The sequence below is a fragment of the Anoplophora glabripennis genome, unplaced genomic scaffold (genome assembly GCF_000390285.2).
Source record: "Anoplophora glabripennis isolate ALB-LARVAE unplaced genomic scaffold, Agla_2.0 scaffold858, whole genome shotgun sequence".
In the NCBI taxonomy this organism is placed as follows: Eukaryota; Metazoa; Arthropoda; class Insecta; order Coleoptera; family Cerambycidae; genus Anoplophora; species Anoplophora glabripennis.
This window is the reverse complement of record NW_019417125.1, coordinates 38647-59622: the sequence shown is the minus strand read 5'-3', so window position 1 is coordinate 59622 and position 20976 is coordinate 38647. Positions and strand designations below refer to the sequence as shown.

The window sequence follows — 20976 nt, the reverse complement described above, 5'->3', positions numbered from 1 at the left end:
TAATGTTGTGAAGGTGCTTCCTTAGCCAGCAATGTCCAGTTTGAATACCTGTCACTAGGCGAAGATTTGACCTATAGATGTGGCCAGGTATGTTTTCAGGGGTATTCTAAGACTCCTTAGCGAATTAACAGCTATTTGTATCATCCCACCGTTTGATAAATTCTTTGTGGATGTTTTCCTTGATAATTTCAGCGAGTGCTTACAACGGAAGCACACTGGAGGAATTGGGTCCAAAAATATTGAGACCCGATGTACTCCTGGCTAGCTTGTCAGCTTCTTTATTGCCATTGCACCGCTCGTGTCCCAAGTTCAAACCTTACTGCTGCTTACAATTTTGCCATTGTGTTTTGCAGAAAATATACATTTTACCGCTGACATACTGTTTACTACTTTTTCCTACTACTACTACCACTTTTTCAAGAAAAGCTATAATTAATTTCCATTTGGATACAGATCTCCACTCCAATAGTAGAATTTCAACAATGTCAGTTATCTGCAAATGTATTGTTGGGTATTATTGGTGATGTTTTGACTAGAAGACCTTATTGGTGATTCGTACCATTTTCTTGAAAACGTTTTGGTACCTAAACTGTTTGAAGATGTTCCCATTGTACTCAGACAACGGATATGGTTTATGCACAATGGGATTCCCCCATGTTTTAGTGTGATTGCTAGTGCATATTTAAATGAGCAATTCGTCATGTCAACCTTGGTCGCCTTAATCACCAGACTTGAATCCAGTTAATTTTTTATTATAATTGTTTTTCTATCTAAAAAAATTTTTTGTATGCCCATTTTACTAAGTAAACATATCAGGTTTATCTATAAATTTTAATTTTTAATTTATTTAATTTTGGATAATTATTTATTACTAACAGTTTAATGAGTATTAGCGTGGTGTAATACAATATCATAGCTGGGGCATGTAACCCATGGAATGGAGTACTAGTTATTTCCCGAAGTATCAGCAGTTAACAATCTTGTACGTGATGTTGAATATCTTTTGCATGTTTGATAAGATTTTCTTGAATTTGTTTGAATTAAATTAATACCGTTTAAAATAAGTAAAAAATACACTTGTTAAGAAAATCAGTTTTGTTGCTAAGAAGGATGCGAAAAAGTGTGGAGGCATAACAAATGAGAATGCAATGGAGCATTTATTTGAAGACTTAAATTTTGTTTGTAATATTATACAAAGTGATACATTTTTTTGTGAAGAAATCATGACAGTATCCATTACTTCTCCACTGGAGATTTATGTAAACTGGAACTGTTTCATATTATAGGTACTAATGTATTTAAAAAAAATCGTTAGTAATATCTAAAGCGGTTCAAAAATTAAAAATTTTATATTTCGTCTTTTTTTTCATTTTGAAAACCCTGTGGCTGGAAATCGGAGATATTGGGATCCTATAATTATTTAACGATATTATCTTAATTTTAGTCACATAATTTGCCCCTGACTTTCTGTGCGCCATTAGGAAATACTCTGTATAAACAAATGTTTTGAAAATGTGGTGCATAAGTTGTTTATTTTATTTTCTTGAAAATAATACGTCTTAAATACACGCGTTGTAGAACTAACCAAATTAGCATATTATAGGTATATGTTTTCTATATAATAAAATTAATAAGCAAAAAAACGCTTATTTAAATACTTGTCCCTATCTGTAGAACGTTTAGATTATTCAAGCGGTTGATATCGTTCAGTTGTGGAAATACGTATACTAAACAAATACTTGCGAAACCGGAATATTAAAGTATCTCTTGTGTGAGCATGTTGGACAACAAACTTAAAGAAAAGAATAGTTTGAACATTACTGAAAGCAAACCCGAAATCTGGAAAGTCGAACCCTCGACCACAGCGAAAAATTGTAAAAATTTTATTAGGGAAATTGTTGATAACTTGGACCTCAAACCCAATCCCGAAAAACCCGTCATCGCTTTGTCTTTAGGTGAGTATTTTTTAATACTTCATATTTCGTTTTTTTTGACATGGTGTACCTATTATGTTGTTCAATTGGATAGTGTGCTTTGAACTGTAAATTTAATTTTTTGTTTCTTCCACGAATTTTTGAAAAAATTGCCATTACTATCAAGATTTCCGACAGTATGTATATGTTAACATTATTAGTAAGAATTGCACCAAAGTTGTGCATTAGAAAAAATGTAATTTGATGATAGTGAATTTTAGAGTAAGATGGATATTCAGAAAAACAAATATGATTACCAAGCTCTCTGAAAACGTTTAGCTAATAAAATAATTTTGGAAATCAGTTAAAAATGCTGTTGGACACGGATGTATCTCCAAAGTTCAAAGTTGATATGCATATTTTAGTTATTTGCAAATCGTTATGATGATTGAAATACGCATTATATTATTGTATTTTTTGTTACTAATGTTGCTTTCTATTTAATATATACGTGAAAACTGAACTTTTGCATTATAAAAATTTGACTTATTTTACATTGCAATTAAATAACCAACAGTTTTAGCCCGATTTTGGTTTGGCATTTAATTATGTGAGAACGCAAAATATTGAGCTAAACATTAAAAACAGCTCTAAATAGTATCATCCCAAAAATATAAAATGTGTAATATGTTTGTCTTACAGTGTATCATCATTTTCAGTTGGTTGTCATGCTCATTTATAGAAACAACTCCTCGATGATTAATAAAAATTGCATGATAACGCAGTTCGTATATTAATTTATATTGAAAAGAAACGAAATAAAGTTAATGCCGTTAGTAGTTTTTTTATTTGAAAATTTTGAATTTTCCTAAATACTTCTTTTTCGTAATTTTAAAATTCTGTTCTACTGCTGTAAAATACCTACCTCCGTAAATTCAGATTTAATTGTTAATCTTCCTTTTCGGTCAATGATTTTTGAAATATTCCCAAAAGAAAAATATAGGATTTGAACATACTATTTCTATTCTATTTCTATTATAGATATTCGAAATATGTGGGTATAAATTCAGCTAAATTCAATTTTATACAAGGTGTGACTAAAATTTTTGGCCAAATTTTTAAGGTTGATTCTGTTTTACAAATTAAGAAATAAACTTCATGTAGGTAGATGCCGAAGTATGTGTTCACAGAAGCTTTTTTGGGATACAGGGTGTTGAAAATTGATGAAAAAAACGTGATTCTTATTTTAAATTTAATTACTTATAACAGTTAAAGGAAGTCATGTAGGTAAACAAAATTGTGGATTGTTATTATTTCAGAAATAAGTTGATGTTATAACATTTTTAGGAATATCTATATCAGCATGCATTGTTTAAAATAAACTTATCACACAGTTGAATATATCTAAAGCAAGATTCAAAACCTAAAACTATTAATTTCACAAAAAATGCACATGCGGGAATTTTTTGTTTTCAATACCATTAAAAGTCGGAAAAATCATTGCCATTAACATTTTTTACTTTGTGAGAAATAGTAAAGCTACTATTTTTAATTTTTTAAAACTTTTGAACTAGGTAGGTATTTTATTATTATTTTTTGGATATACATTCCTATGTATGTTGCCTATAAATATACATGTACAGTGTATTAAGGGATGGACTTGAAAAGAGGGAATATATAAAAGTAATTCTTTTTAAAAAATTATGCTCTCTTCAAATGTAAAACCTATGATGTATGTAGTTTTAAATGTTCCAACAAGCCTTTAGAATTTAATAATACAGTATACCAGTTCTTCAAATGTAAAACCTATGATGTATGTAGTTTTAAATGTTCCAACAAGCCTTTAGAATTTAATAATACAGTATACCAGTTCTTCAAATGTAAAACCTATGATGTATGTAGTTTTAAATGTTCCAACAAGCCTTTAGAATTTAATAATACAGTATACCAGTTAAAAAACACATAAATAAATAATCCTTTTCCAACATTTAAAATCTACAGGATATTCCCAAAATGTTTGGGCGAATATTTGATATCTTGGGGAACAATTCTGCTAGGTTATAAATTGATTTGTAACGCCTTTTTGTTTCTGAAAAATTAAGTAGAAGTAGTTGCAGAAAATTTTAATAGAATTTCTTTAGAATTAAAATCTACTATTTACTTTTGAGTAAAAGGAGTCTGTAAAACGAATATTTTACATATGTTATATATTATATGAGTTATATATTATATAACTGTAAAAACAATAAACGGAAGAACTTTTTGTAATAAATTTATTTTGATGTTTCCTAGAACATTACTGATATCTGATTTGGTTTGAGATACATTTTAAAGGCCCCGAAATTTCTAGAACATGAAAAAAAATATAAAGGGTATATTTTAAGCCCGGGGGTGATTTCTCGAGTAGTTTTAGGCCCAAAAGCCTTAATAAACCAGGATCCTAAAGTTACTGATTTCCAACACAGAGGGTGTTAAAGTTTTTGAAAAATATCACATTTTTTCTATTACCTCTGAAGTTGTTTGACCTAGATTGAGAAAATTTGGGGAAATGATGTAACTATAATAAAAGGCTATTCGGTATATTTCTATATAAATCTGTCAATTACTAGTGGAAATTCGGGAGGAGGCTTATCATTCAAAATTAAAAAAAAAGTTACGTCACTGGGTTTTCAGAAAAATTATTAGGCGCATTAAATGTTCTGGCATATTTCTAATAAAAAAAGTGTCCTACATTTTCTTTCTAAAGACTGTCGTAATTTTTAAAGATTCCTAGCATTTATCTTACTTGCTGAGGTTCATTTAGGATTCATTTTCTACTAGTATTTCATAGACACTGGAGATGAGATAGCCCTATAAAAAAAATCAAGCAGATTTAAGTCAGGAGATCGAGCTGGCTATACATAGTGTATTTCGTCCGATCCATCGGTTGAAAAAAATTTCATTTGAACAGTTACTAGCAACTCTACTGAAATGAACTGTTGCTCCGTTGTGAATAAACACTGTTCTCTGTCTGGCTGCAATTTGAACATCTTCCAGGAGTTCATTCATCTGATTTTGAAAACATTCTCTATAAGTATCGCCATTAAATCTCAATGATAGAAAAAAGGTACCAATTAAGAAATCATCCATAATGCCTACCCAGACAATTACAAAAAACTGATACTGGTTCCTACTTTGATTTATCATATGGGAATTTAGTTGGGAAAAAAACGATTTGGATACCTATATGTTACAATATTCTCCACAGTTTTAATAAATTTAATTTGAAATTGATGTCCTTCGTCATTTGTATCTTCTAATTTTGGAATTATGTTTTTGTAGTTCTTTATCTCTTCACAGCACTGGTGCTGTTAGACATCAAAACTCAAATAATTTGTCAAATAAATAACATGAAACAACGCATGTTGCATTGCATGAAATATGTATATGAAACAAACTGTGTTTTCTTGTTTTTTGTTTTTATTTTTTCTAAAATGATCCAAGGAACCATTTCAGAGGATATGACATTTATAAAAATCTATATATCAAAGTGATGATGAAAAATGTCTAATGAAATAGCTTTAGCTGTATTTTTTCTTTTCAAGAATAATGTGTATTTTTTTCTTATAATTTTAACCATATATGTAGAAAACGAAACATTTGCGGATACATATTGATATCAAATTGTTTCTTAATTTATAATGTACAATCTGTTATTAGAATTTGATAAAGCATTTTAGCTACACCTTGATGAATATTTAAGAAAAATGCAAATAGCGTACTTTAAAAAACACATCTCTCTACCTTTAAAATCGGGCACTTTGAAATTTCTTACCTTTTATAGGTGATCCTACCATTTATGGTAATCTGAAACCATCTCCAGAAACCATCCAATCTGTAATAGACATAATAGAGGAAGGTTTGTGCAATGGATATGCACCCAGTGTAGGGTACGAAAACGCTCGAGCTGCAGTTGCAGAATACCTTTCTCATGATAATGTGGATGTAGATCCCAGAGATGTGATTTTGTGCAGTGGATGTTCTTCTTCTTTAGAACATTGTATAACCGTTCTCGCCGATGGCACCAAGAATCATAACATTTTAATGCCCCGGCCCGGATTTCCTATATATAGAACCTTAGCTGAAGCCCTAGGAGTATCTGTTAGGTAAGTTTCGCAGTCGAGATGCTAACATATGCTGTACTAATGCTGTCACTATTGAAATGATAAAAATTTGTAGAAATTGTGCTTAATACAGGTAAAGGTTACAGTATATTACAATTTCTTTGACTTTTTCCAACTTGGCAGAAGTTCTACATTCTGTTATGACCATAAATAATAATTATAGTACTGTTAATTTAGTGAATTAAATACTTATTTTTACTGTCTTTGTTTGCAGATACTACAATCTGATTCCTGAAAACGACTGGGAAGCTGATTTGCATCATCTGGAGTCTCAGATAGATCAAAATACGGCGGCTATTATTTTAAACAATCCTTCGAATCCCTGTGGTTCAGTGTTCAATGAAGAACACATACGAAGTATCTTAGAAATAGCCCACAGGCACAAGGTTCCCGTGATCGCCGACGAAATATACGAACAGATCGTGTTCCCCGGAGAAAAATTCGTATCCACGGCTTCGCTAAATTCCCAGGTACCTATCTTAATTTGTGGAGGTTTGGCTAAAAGATTTCTCGTACCAGGATGGAGGGTTGGCTGGATAGTAGTGCATGATGAAATAGGCGCATTCGATAATGTACGAAAAGCACTCGTGTGTTTATGCCAAAGAACAATTGGAAGCAACACTTTAATACAAGGAGCCCTTCCGTCTATATTGCAAAATACCCCTCAGAGTTTCCACGACGAATTGATTTCTACTTTGTACGAAAATGCACAGCTGACTTATGAGGGTCTGAAGAATGTTAGGGGGTTGAGCCCGTTTATGCCACAAGGAACTATATACATGATAGTGGAAATTCAGATGAATAAATTTACTATGTTTGCAAACGGACTGGAATTTGCACAGAAGATGATGGAGGAGGAGTCAGTATTTTGTCTACCAGGAGAGGTATGAAAACATAATAATGATAATGAATTTTACTGATTATTAATCTCTGTGAAAGAAAATGTTCTTCGTGTTTCAACGTAATATGTGTTGTGATTGTACAGGGTGTAAAAAAATAAAATGCATAGTTAAAATATAATGGCAGAAATAAAAGATAGATGCTTTATTTCAAAAAACAATGTAGAATATTATGTAAGTAATATTTTAATTCATTTCTAAATAATTATTTGAATTTTATAATGTATTCTTTGTATTTTCTGTTTAATGAAAAAACGATAAATCTTGCTCTACGATAATAACAAGTCAACATTGAGATAGCTTGAAAAAAATAATAAATAAAAAATTACCAAGTTCACATCCGAAGAAATTAGAGCCATATACGAGTATTTAGACAAAAAGTGCACACATATTTTGTAGAAAATCAAAACCAAAAATGAATGATAGCGTTCGAATAGTTTCTAATAGTATTTTTTTTTCTTTCTTTAAATTTTTACATTCTTTATTCAGGAAAATAATCATTAATATTTACAATCATTTATTATTTAGTTACAATATGGATTATGTGGGTGTGCGATATGATTTCATTCTTAGATGTGGCAATATATTAACCAACTTTTTTTTACTTCCCATTGTTTCTTGGAAATCTAGTATTATTGTTTATTTATCGTTTCTTTTATTATTTATTACTTATTCAGATTTTTGTGTTTAAAAAATAATTATTTTAATATTTTAACGGTAATTTAAAATTATAGGATTTTAAGATTTTTAAGTAATACAGGGTGTCCCTGAAATGCATGTACCAGCGAGTCATCCTAGATTGTTAAGGTCAAATTATGACGATTTACGCTAATTTACCTATATGCAAAAACGCATCGTAACGGTGCTAGTTGTCGCCAAAATTTGTTGAAAAAATATCGATAACCATCACAACAACGGAAAAGCGTTGAACGATTAAACTAAAATTTGGTATATGAAAATATATTTATAAAAGGCGTATCCTGATGCAATTAATGTTAATTATCGACTTGCATGAATGCTTTAAACTAGATACCTCAGTTAAAAAAATGTTCATATATTTTTTTATATTTATGTCACAATTCTCTGGTGAAAGCTAAAATTTTTTAAATAAATTCTGTCCCAAGATTTTGATATCCCATATCGTTTAATCGCAAAAAAATCAACCGTCACATGCAGCCGGCAAATAAAATTAAAATATACCCTCTCAAGTACTCAAGTACTTTTTTAAGGAACAAATCCAGTTATTATGCGCTTCCAAAACAGCAACTGGAGTTTCATATACTTGAGCTTTTAACGCACCCCATAAAAAGAAGTCCAAAGGATTCAGATGTGGCAAAGGTGCTGCCCATTGGATTGAGGTATAGTTTCCTCTACCAATCCATCTGTTTTCAAACTGTTCATGCAGATGGACATTGAACATGAACATTTATTGTAAACGGAGGAGGAGCATCATCATACATGAACCACATTTCCCTTCTTATAAGTAGGGGAACATCCTCTAGCTTAACGGGTAAAGTCGTTGGTAATCTTGCTGGGCCAATCAAATTATTTTCAACTATTTCCGTCCATACATTAATTCTAAAACTTCATTGAAAATACCACTCTACTACTGCATGAGTGTTCATTATGTAAATTAAAGCTACCTGTTTTCGTAAGAGAAGTCTCATCGTTAAATAATACATAAGAAATTTCATTTTAATAGTTTGACCTTAAAAATCTAGGGCGACTCGCTGGTACATGCATATCAGGAATACCCTGTAGTTATTTTCAATATCTATTTTCAGTGTTTTGCAATTCCTGGATTTATGCGAATTGTGCTGACGGTTCCTAGAGACCTTCTGCAAGAAGCATGCGAACGTATTGCAGAATTTTGTAATCGTTATTATGGGAATTGATAACAAACTTTAGTACCTAGTTAATTTATACCAAATCTACCTCTTAACTCAGCATCTCTTAAACGAGTTTTAAAAACTTGTTTGTGTTATATATAAACATTCCACATTATATGTAAATATAAGCAATAAATGTTAAGTTATCAAGTAACTGTCGTAGTTATTTCGAAACAACAATTCTTAAAGAACAAGAATTTAACATTTCATTTAGATACTGTACAGAGTGCTTCAGGATTAATTCGCCAAATTTTAACTCCCTATTCGGGTAGCCGAAATAAAAAAATATGGAGGATTGTCCGGATATACTTTGAAATGTGAATATACGAGTACATTTGTTAAAGTAGATAATATCTTCGAAGACCTTTGAAGTAGACATGATGATTTATTTCATTAAAAGCTGGCATGTAAAAATCCACAGAAAATGGTTATAAAAATGTTAACCTGTAGCGGAGAGTCCTCTAAAGACTCTAAAAAATTGCTTTTGTAAATTTGATCGCTACTTATAATTTCATGTGGTATTTATAAAAAAAATATCTGTTCTATTTTATTCTAAAGAATGAACTATTTTCGGATGATTATTTCTTTAACTTACATTAACATTATCATTTCAATATTCATAATGGTTATTCGTTTTCCGAAACTATTTAAATGCTATGCAATGTATAACTAAATTTTGGTACATAGTAACACAAATATAGTCTTATTTATTTTATTAATGTTGTATTGGAAACTAATTAGGTCGTATCACAATTGAGCGATTGAAATTTAACTTTAGAAAGTTCTTGAAATTGAATTATAAAACCATCATATGAAGGTTCTATTAACACTTTATAAAGGTTCTCAGAGAACTCTATCAGATTGTTAATCAACAACACAAGTTTATGTATTTTATCAGCATTTTATAAACATTCATTTAGCTATACATAACTCATATATCGTCTTAAGACTTTAAGATTAAGATGTTTTATAAACATATTAGGTATATACCTACAGCAAATTATTCAGCAATAAGGCTTACTACACTGTCTAGTGTGTTCATAAAGATCTTTTGTTAAGATGTTTTAATGTAATCTGGAGAAGCAATTATAGAACTTTTACAACGAGGAAACTTTATTTTGAAACTTATTTAACTTTACTACAATTTTGTTTAATATATTCACTTTCTACTTTAGAATAAGATACGCTTTCTATAAAAGTTCTATATTACTCCCATATTGTCGTTGAAAACATTTGTAAATGCTCACAAATTTCTTAGAAATTGCCTTAGGGTACTGAAAAAATATATACCACAAACGAATTTCTAAAGATGGTTACAACTTATGTATTTACATGTTACTAACACTTTGCAACTAATAAGTGCCAAAAATAAGACATTTTAACGTTATATTAATATTTTTCACTTTTTCGAGCAAATCCGTTTATTGTAATCTGTTTTCTGCAATTATTCACAACCAGAATGAATTACAAGAACAACGCTTAACACGTTCGCATATATGGCTATCCTAAAATCTAATAAGTATGACGTAAAAGCAAAAGATAGGTAAACTCTTACTTCGCATGTCAAGGTTAGGTTAGGTCTCATATTTTTAAAAATATTTCTGCAAATAATTTAATCAAAAACAAATATGGGAAAATGTGTTCTAGTAAATATATTTATCTATGACCACTACTGTAAATACTTAAAAACACACCGTCTGCGATCAATGTAAGATTCATGATACGTACGGTAAAAAAATCGCACAGTTTTCCTAGCAACCGCCTAGCAACGGTCAATACAATACTGTTTGTATTGACCGTTGCTAGGCGGTTGCTAGGAAAACTGTACGATTTTTTTACCAAGCTGTGCGATTTTTTTACCGTACGTAAAATAGGAATTTTACATTGATCGCAGACGGTGTGTTTTTAAGTATTTACAGTAGTGGTCGTAGGTAAAGTATAGTACGTAATACGTGACGTGGTGTAATGCAATTACGCACTCATAGAATTAACTTTTCCATTCGTGCGTAAAATGCTTTTTACAACACTTATTACGTAATATACTATTACAATATATACTTCGTACTTTCTACTACAGAGGTAGTTAGATATAAATTGTAGAATTCGATAGAACAATATGATTAAATTTTACTGCAATGAAACTATCACATTTTTATGTGGAATTATAGGAAAATATTTTTTATACATAATTACAATTTTGGCGTTTTTTGCAAAAATGGAAATATAGTAATTTTTATAAAGGATTTTTATCGTGCTAATTAGAAATTTAGAAAAATTTGATTTTATGACCAATATAGTACCATTTCAGCAGGAGGTAGCAAAATATTAATAAAAATATTTTGTTAGGATGAAACATTAGATATGTATGGAAAATTTCAATGTGTACGTAGGTCTAGACAAAATGTTTCTCAGAATAAAAAACTCAATATCATATGCCTACTCTGAGAAAAATCTGAAATCAAGCAAAACGTCAAAATAGACAGCAGGTTTATGATATTAAAATTTTGCGCACACACACTGATAAATTTTTTTAGTACCATTTTGTCATATCTCAAACAAAAATTACACTAATCTTTGTGGCGACACACTAATTTACAGTAAATTTTGAGTATTTTGAGTAAGTATTGGTTTGTAGTGCTAATATCACAAGGAAATTTGATTAACAATTAACATAGTCGTTAAGATATGAAACAATTACAATTATTACTTTATTTTATATGACTTCTATGATGCCAGTAAGTTTTTTAAATAATGAAAACAGAAACTATTATATTACCACAGCTTATTAAGCTGTGATATTACCATGTTCTCGTGTAGGTACATTACATACATATCTACATATTTCATGCATATGCATTTTTCCTTATGAGCTTTATAAGTTTTATAAATGTAAGTGTTATCACCTATAAATTATAAAATGTGTTTATAAACCCTTGCCCATTCTGGGTATAGAATAGAGCTATAGTGATCACATAAATGTTGGGGAAAATGTTTTCGGTGCTTAAACTTTTTGTCTATAATTCTTCTAATATTAGTTGTCGAAATGTTCTTATGTCTTTTATAAATTAGTTTGTGATAGTGGAGTTTTAAAAAATAGTACATTATACTATAAGGGAGAGAAATGCGTTATTTTGGCAGAGGTGCAATTTGAAGCCCGAGGGCTACAATGCACCGAGGACAAAATAGCATCTCTCCTGAATGGTATATACTATTTTTTCCACGGTCTCATTAACTTAAAAACACATATTCGGATATACTTTGAAATGTGAATATACGAGTACATTTGTTAAAGTAGATAATATCTTCGAAGACCTTTGAAGTAGACATGATGATTTATTTCATTAAAAGCTGGCATGTAAAAATCCACAGAAAATGGTTATAAAAATGTTAACCTGTAGCGGAGAGTCCTCTAAAGACTCTAAAAAATTGCTTTTGTAAATTTGATCGCTACTTATAATTTCATGTGGTATTTATAAAAAAAATATCTGTTCTATTTTATTCTAAAGAATGAACTATTTTCGGATGATTATTTCTTTAACTTACATTAACATTATCATTTCAATATTCATAATGGTTATTCGTTTTCCGAAACTATTTAAATGCTATGCAATGTATAACTAAATTTTGGTACATAGTAACACAAATATAGTCTTATTTATTTTATTAATGTTGTATTGGAAACTAATTAGGTCGTATCACAATTGAGCGATTGAAATTTAACTTTAGAAAGTTCTTGAAATTGAATTATAAAACCATCATATGAAGGTTCTATTAACACTTTATAAAGGTTCTCAGAGAACTCTATCAGATTGTTAATCAACAACACAAGTTTATGTATTTTATCAACATTTTATAAACATTCATTTAGCTATACATAACTCATATATCGTCTTAAGACTTTAAGATTAAGATGTTTTATAAACATATTAGGTATATACCTACAGCAAATTATTCAGCAATAAGGCTTATTACACTGTCTAGTGTGTTCATAAAGATCTTTTGTTAAGATGTTTTAATGTAATCTGGAGAAGCAATTATAGAACTTTTACAACGAGGAAACTTTATTTTGAAACTTATTTAACTTTACTACAATTTTGTTTAATATATTCACTTTCTACTTTAGAATAAGATACGCTTTCTATAAAAGTTCTATATTACTCCCATATTGTCGTTGAAAACATTTGTAAATGCTCACAAATTTCTTAGAAATTGCCTTAGGGTACTGAAAAAATATATACNCTACTGCTCTTAAAAAGAATTTACATCCACGAGTAGCTAGGTGGTGGATGATATTGCAAGATTATGACTTCAACATCGAATATCGACCTGGACCCAAATTAGCGCATGTAGACTATCTTAGCCGAAATCCAGTTAAAAGTGTTAGCGTTTTAAAGGACATAACTAAATCGTGCACAACTTTAAAAGACTTTCAACAATATGACCAATTTTGTAAAAATGTAAAGGAAAATCCGTCGGAGTATACTGACTATACAGTAAATGATGGACTAATAGTGACAAAAACTGAACCATTTAAGTGTTTTGTCCCAATTGCGGCTCGTTTGAAAACAATGCAGCTGTACCATGATCAATCTTCACATATTGGATGGGACAAATGCATTGCAAAAATGCGTGAAGATCTGCAATGGCCAAGGATGGGACAATGTCTAAAAAAATACATAAGAAATTGTAAGGCCTGTGTCCTAGGAAAATCTCACACTGGACGACGAAGTGGTTTCTGGCAAAAAGGAGAAAAACCTAGGGATATATTAGATACGTGGCACATAGATCATGCAGGGCCACTTGTCAAATCTAATGGGTGTACACAAATATTAGTAATTGTGGATGCCTTTTCAAAATACTCTCTTTTGAAACCAATCACGAAAAAGACCTCTGAATATACAATAAAAGCTTTGCACTCAGCATTTACTGACCTCGGAAAACCCCGCCGCATTATTGCTGATAGAGGTGCAACCTTCACTTCGGCAATGTTTAAAAATTTCCTAAGCGAACAAAATGTGCAGCTCCATCATATTGCTACTGGGATGCCGCGAGGCAACGGCCAAGTTGAACGAATAATGAGAACTTTATTCAATTTGCTCCGCGCTACACTGACCGCCGAGAAAGAAGACATGGGTAGCCGCGTTATCAGATATAGAAGTTACACTAAATACAACGGTTCATTCAACTACTGGGGTTTCTCCCATTACCTTGCACTGTGGTTTAAATCCGAAACTACCGGCAACTCAGCAGTTTCTTCCAGATGTGTTGATCAATAGAAATGACGTTGATCCTGATGATGCCGTCTCGCAAGCACGAATGCGAATGAATAAAATTAGAGATCAGCGGGCTCGACACTTCGATGTGTCCAGCTATGCGGCAAAATTATTTGAAAAAAATGATCTAGTCGCTGTTGAGGATTCTCAAACAGGCGGAGGAAAACTGAAACCCAGATACCATGGACCATTNAATAATAATAAATCGTCTTTATTAGAAGCAGATAATGCAAATATAAAATAAAGAAATAGAAAAAATACAGGGAAAAATTCGCAAACTCATGGCGAAGTCTAGCAAAAGCTATTCACACTCAACCATGTGTATGCGATAGCATGTAACTTCAAATACATAAAAAAAAACAACAGACAATCGCTTAGAAAAATATCCATAACACAATTAAAATAAAATACAGTTACCTAACAATAATCAAAAGTTTAAAATAAAAATCCTCAACTATAAACTATAAAATCATAAAATCAGCTGTCCACTCAATAGATATAATTTAAATTTATACTTGAATTTGTTAATATTAAAAATTTTAAAATTATCAGGAAGAGAATTGTATAAAGCAGTAATTGTATATTTCCGCAGAAAGCACAGCGGAGTAAAATGATAAACTCGTAAGTTTATTCTCTCATCATTATTTATTTGAGTGATTTGGAGAGTTCGAAAATTTTGAACAAAAATTGAATTTATAACATTTTGTCGAAAACTGAAAAATAACGAAAGAACCTGTTTCTAAGATTTTTTAATTATCTTTAAACTGAATCTATTTAATTTTTTCAAAACTCATAAATAAAAAAAATTTTTCGTACTTAGTATAGTTTGTTACCAATAAAAAATAAAATTTCAATACCGATAAAATGTTGAAATTCTAAAAGCCAGTCAAAGATAAAGCAACTGAAAAAATATGTACCGGCAACAGTTTTAACTACACTGAAATTAGAGATTTAATTGCATTAATTTAATTTAAATTTATTCACTGGTTGCGATGCTACGTCGGCATTTCTTAAACAGGGTAAGAAAAAACTTGTAAATATTTTAAAAAACAATGTAAAATTGGCGGAAATTTTTAATAACTATAAAACTGCTNTATTTATTTGAGTGATTTGGAGAGTTCGAAAATTTTGAACAAAAATTGAATTTATAACATTTTGTCGAAAACTGAAAAATAACGAAAGAACCTGTTTCTAAGATTTTTTAATTATCTTTAAACTGAATCTATTTAATTTTTTCAAAACTCATAAATAAAAAAAATTTTTCGTACTTAGTATAGTTTGTTACCAATAAAAAATAAAATTTCAATACCGATAAAATGTTGAAATTCTAAAAGCCAGTCAAAGATAAAGCAACTGAAAAAATATGTACCGGCAACAGTTTTAACTACACTGAAATTAGAGATTTAATTGCATTAATTTAATTTAAATTTATTCACTGGTTGCGATGCTACGTCGGCATTTCTTAAACAGGGTAAGAAAAAACTTGTAAATATTTTAAAAAACAATGTAAAATTGGCGGAAATTTTTAATAACTATAAAACTGCTTTAAAAGTTTCTAGAATTTCTAATTTTTATCGGCACAGTTGTGTTCCTCTCTTTTTGATACATCGATTTGAAAAAAAGCACATTTTTTGGTCAAGTAAAAGCCGAGAAAAGTCAATAACCAGCGTCGCATTTCGAACGACGCGCGCGCGTCCCCTGCTGACCCCCCACCACACGTCCCGGACGACGCGACGGTCGGTGAAAGTTTCATTTTCGAGCGCGTTCCGCTTGTATACTATTAGAATTATGCCAGCGCATAATCTAAGGGTTAGTTTTAAAAAAAAGTTAGTTCTAAAAGTTAAAAAGGGCAGTTGGCAGTTGCAAAATTTAATTATTAGAAGTAGACCTCCTTTCTTATTTGTTTGTATAACAAAATGCGTGTCTGTTATTTGCACAAATCGAATTTTTCGGGCGCTTTCTTTGAGCTAGCATAGGGTGATTGATTTTGGGTAGTTCTTAAAATTCCTTAGTTTATCCCCTGAAATATGCAACTATATAGTAAATTTAAACAATTGTTTACTTAAAGTTAAAGGTTTACCCCACACGTACGTTTTTGTTTTATGTCGATATGTTGAATAATGTACGAGTACGGCTGACAGGCGCACAATGCTAAGTAGCTTTAGCTTAGGAACTAAACAGTAAAAATTAATTTTTTTTTATTGTAGGTAATTGTGTTGGCTAATCTACCGTGATGAAATATTTTATAAATACACATATACCTATATATATATATGTTAACGGTGGTGTACTTTAGGGGTTCTTAAACCCTGACATGATCCCTACTGCGGACTATCTTCCTACTTAAGGCATCTGCGATCTGCGACTACGCAACGGCTACGAAACCACTCGATGGCAGACGGACGAGATCGACGAGAAAAGCGGGGAGAAACACCAGTCGACGTAGAGAGACGTAATGGGGCGGAGTAAATTAAATGTGACGTAGTTGTAAAATAAAATAGGTATTGTAAAAGGACCTAAGTGGAATTTATTTGGGGTAGAAACCCTCTCTCATTTAACATATATATATATATAGGGTATGCCATTTAACACTCCCACTGCCAATATTTCCGAAATGAAGAAATTTATTTTAGTTCTGGAAACTGGGGTTGTTAGGTTGCTCTAATAGCTTCAAATTGTAGTTAGAACTGTTAGTTCAAATATGTCTCTATAGATGACGTGGCAATACTAAAAATTTTTTTGATCCCTGGAACATGGAAATGCAGTCCATCTTAAAGATCGTTAAATATTGACTAATTTTTGTAATATAAAGTTTTTCCCAATATTTAATTGTATTCGAGACATGTCGACTTCAATATGCAATGTATGATGTATTAACAGGAAAATCTATTATTTATATTGGCTTTCGTAGGAAGAGAAACAATACAATAACTTTAAAGTGATTGTCTATAGATTCTTGTGGTGGTAACTTTTGTGTACGTAGAGACAAGAGGTATTTTCACGATCGCGAGATTCGCTTTTTATAAGGAATTTCGTACATTTAATGTTACTCGTACTCGTAGAATACAAGATTCGTTTTATTGCTTTCGCGACGTCGCAAGAAAGTTAAATTAATTACTTACACAAACCTAGAAATTTTCTAGATGTACATCAATTATGTCCAACGAAGCTGCCTCTAACAGTGTTAAGAAGTTTCGTCCGTAGCGACTTTAGAACCAACAAAAACCGAAATGAATATCAGGACAGGTCTAGCAGTTCTAATAGAGGATCTTCCTCCACACAGCCTAGCCCGAGAAAAACAAGGGCTGGTCAAAGATTACTAGCTAAGGATAAGGAAGTGAAAGGCGATTCTATAATTGGCGGCGACACAGGTCACGGTATAGTAAACCGAAAAACTATCGCATAATTTTGTAAATTTTGTTTAATTGTTGTCATTTAGAATATTTTATTTTATTATTTAGAAATTTTCAAGATCAACAAAAATTAATAAATAATAAAATATCTTGGAAATATATTTTACTAATATCTTAGTTTTTAAACTTTGATATTCAGAAATTTTCATGGATTGATAAAAAAAATAACAAATAACATCGTGGAAAGATGTTTTACTGCTTTATTACGATTTATACTCGACGGCCGAAATTATAGATAGTGATTCATCGCTAGCTCTTGGACTAGTAAGGAGGATGAGGCGTGCGGGCAACATGATGTAGAAAATATGGAAAAAATATAATAAAACATAACATCTATTATTTTTAGAGGTTTTATCGAGAAAACTTCAAAAATATTTTAGTAACATTTTGTTTTTAAATTTTAAGTGTTTTCTATAAAACGATGCCCTCTTGGGCATCGATAACCCACCACCACCCGGCTTACGCCGCCGCAAAATATTGTAATGTTTACTATTAATATATTTATTTAAGTAGGTACTTACATATTTTATAATAATTATCTCACGAATATTATCACTGTCACACTTTCACTTCACTGCCACATAATCACTTCACNGTTGGGATGTTGTTGGACAAAGTCACGTACGTGTCGATAAAAGTTCCAATGGACTAGAATTGTACCATGACCTATCCAACGCGCCTCAAATTATGACTGTTTCGACATTCAGCAACATTACTGACGCTAATATGTCAGGATTGGACGAGCACACAAAACTGAAATTAAAGCAACTTCTGTTAGATGCCCAAGAAAAGACTGCTACTAATATAACGACAGGTGAATTGAAAATTCGTTTAAAGGACGATGTGCCAGTCGCATTTCGACCTCGGCGGTTAGCACATGCTGAAAGAATAAAAGTACAAGAAATTGTCCACGAATTATTGGTCAGTGGAATAATTCGAGAGAGTACGTCTTCTTATGCCAGCCCAATTGTGCTTGTAAGAAAGAAAACTGGCGATTTACGAATGTGCGTCGATTATAGGGAAATTAATAAAAAAGCTATTAGAGAACGCTACCCCTTGCCTTTCATTTTGGACCAAATTGATGCACTATGTCATGCCAGCTTCTTTACAACTCTGGACATGAAGTCCGGATTCCACCAAATGGAAATTGAAGAAAACTCGAAACACTTTTCTGCATTTATCACCCCTGATGGCTTGTTTGAATATAATAAAATGCCGTTTGGTTTCGTTAACTCTCCGGCCGTCTATCAGCACGCTATTGATAAAGCCTTACAAGGACTAAAGGGTAATATGGCTTTCGTGTACATGGATGACGTTTTGGTTCCCTCAAAAACTGTACAAGAAGGATTCCAGCATCTTAAAGTGGTATTAGATGCCTTAGCGAGTGCGGGTTTTAGATTAAATTATGCGAAATGTGTCTTCTTTGCCAAATAGAGTACCTTGGAGTTATTATTGCCAACGGAACGGTACGGCCTAGTACTAGAAAAGTTATAGCTCTTAAAGAAGCGCCTGCTCCCAAAGATGTGAAAGGTGTACGACAGTTTCTGGGTCTCGCCAGTTATTTTCGCCGCTTTATAGAACGTTTTTCGGTTATTACGGCTCCAATCAGTAAACTGTTGCGAAAAAGTGAACCATTTGAATGGTCTGACGAGTGCGAGTGTGCAAGACATTTAATCATTGAAAAATTGACTGATAAACCTGTTCTAAGAATTTTTAATCCGAAGCTGCAAAGCGAATTACATACAGACGCTAGTTCGATTGGTATAGGTGCAGTTTTGTTCCAAAAAGAGAATAATCTTACTTATCCTATCGCATATTATAGCAGACGAACAACAAACTATGAATCCAAGTATCATTCTTATGATTTGGAAACCATGGCTATTGTCGATGCGGTGGAACATTTTCGCGTGTACCTGTATGGAACACATTTTACCATATACACTGACTGTAATTCTGTTCGAGCTACTGCTCTTAAAAAGAATTTACATCCACGAGTAGCTAGGTGGTGGATGATATTGCAAGATTATGACTTCAACATCGAATATCGACCTGGACCCAAATTAGCGCATGTAGACTATCTTAGCCGAAATCCAGTTANAGATGCCGACGGCCTCTATGCTTAAGCCGGGGATTAGGTCGGTGATTAAAAGGAAAGAAAGGGATTCTTTCCACGTAGCCTTAATAAAGGCAGGTAGATCTTGCTCGTTGCAATGCACTTCACCTCACAAACAAACACGTCCGCTCAGCTCGGCTGTTCGCTCTGAACTGACTTTACGGTAATAGTGTTTCTATATTATGTATGAATCACTATCTATATTTTCGGCCGTCGAGTATAGTTAATGTATGTATGAAGATTTGTCAATTTAAAACTGTAAATAAAATTGAGAAAAAAGTATCTTTAAGGCTATTGTCGCGGATCTTCTGTAGTCTCAGTTTCGTTCAGCAACATAGCTCCACGTTGGGCGCAATGTCGCGGAATGTTATTGGTCTCGGTCTCTTCCAGAATTAAGGCCCTCGGTTGGTCACCTGGCTACGAGGTAAATTGGTTACCTATTCCCTGTGGTGGTCCCACGTTGGCGCCACGACGCGGATGTACTTCGTCCTGGTTGGATCCCGTCCGTTGGGACCTACTAGACTCTTCCCTAAGGATCATCAACGGGTCGTACACCCGCTTGATGAGACGGGAAGCTCAGGTGGGGATGCCACAATCTATTTGTTTGGGGTGTGTTGCGACCTACACAGCCGTTCGAGCACTTCACTAAATTTGGTTTCCAATTTGGGACGCTTGGAAACGTGGTTCTGGCTTTTGTGTCACCCTGTAGGCACTTGATTCGGGTGTGATACCTAGTGTCTGAAAATCACTGTCTTTGGTTCACTGTGTACGGACTCTTTGGAGCGCCGGTAATGAAACTTTTAGGAGGCTTGGTTCAGCGTGGAGTTGAGAGAATTGGAGCTCGAGGTTTGGGTATTTTTTGGAGAGAAATAATAACTTGAGAATATTATTTGAATGCTTCTTGATAGAACAGAATGCTATGAATACGAATTATTTTAAAACGGTGCTAGATTCTCATCAGGTACTGTGCCCTGGCTGTAGCCTGCAATTACCGCGGGTGCGCGTTCAATCGCCGGCAGGGGTAGGGCTGCATTAAGGTGGGCGATAGGGGCTGGGAGTCTATGTATATTTTAGCTGATTTTTTTAGAATGAAACCAAAAATGTGTTTAAGTTTTGAAATTTTATATCGACAAGTAGCTGATTGCATGACGTGACCTTTTTATTTAGAATTAAACAAAAACCTATTCATTTTTTTGTTTTTTTAGAAAGGGCCTGTGTAGAGCTTGTAGACCCGGGCCTCACCATAAGTTAACCAACCGGCTCTGGGCAGGGTGGATCTCTCTCGGTCGAACGGCTGCTGCATGGTCTGATTC

At 32.4% G+C, this 20976-nt stretch overlaps 1 protein-coding gene across 1 annotated transcript; it reads left to right on the top strand.

Moving 5' to 3' along the window:
- Window positions 1-1669: 1669 nt before the first annotated feature.
- LOC108912774 (tyrosine aminotransferase) lies at window positions 1670-9018 on the top strand. The gene is made up of 4 exons (XM_018718152.1): window positions 1670-1955; window positions 5737-6058; window positions 6291-6960; window positions 8760-9018. Exons 1-4 carry the CDS (start codon window positions 1778-1780, stop codon window positions 8868-8870), a joined length of 1281 nt encoding a protein of 426 aa, XP_018573668.1. The 5' UTR covers window positions 1670-1777; the 3' UTR covers window positions 8871-9018.
- The last annotated feature ends 11958 nt before the right edge of the window (window positions 9019-20976 follow it).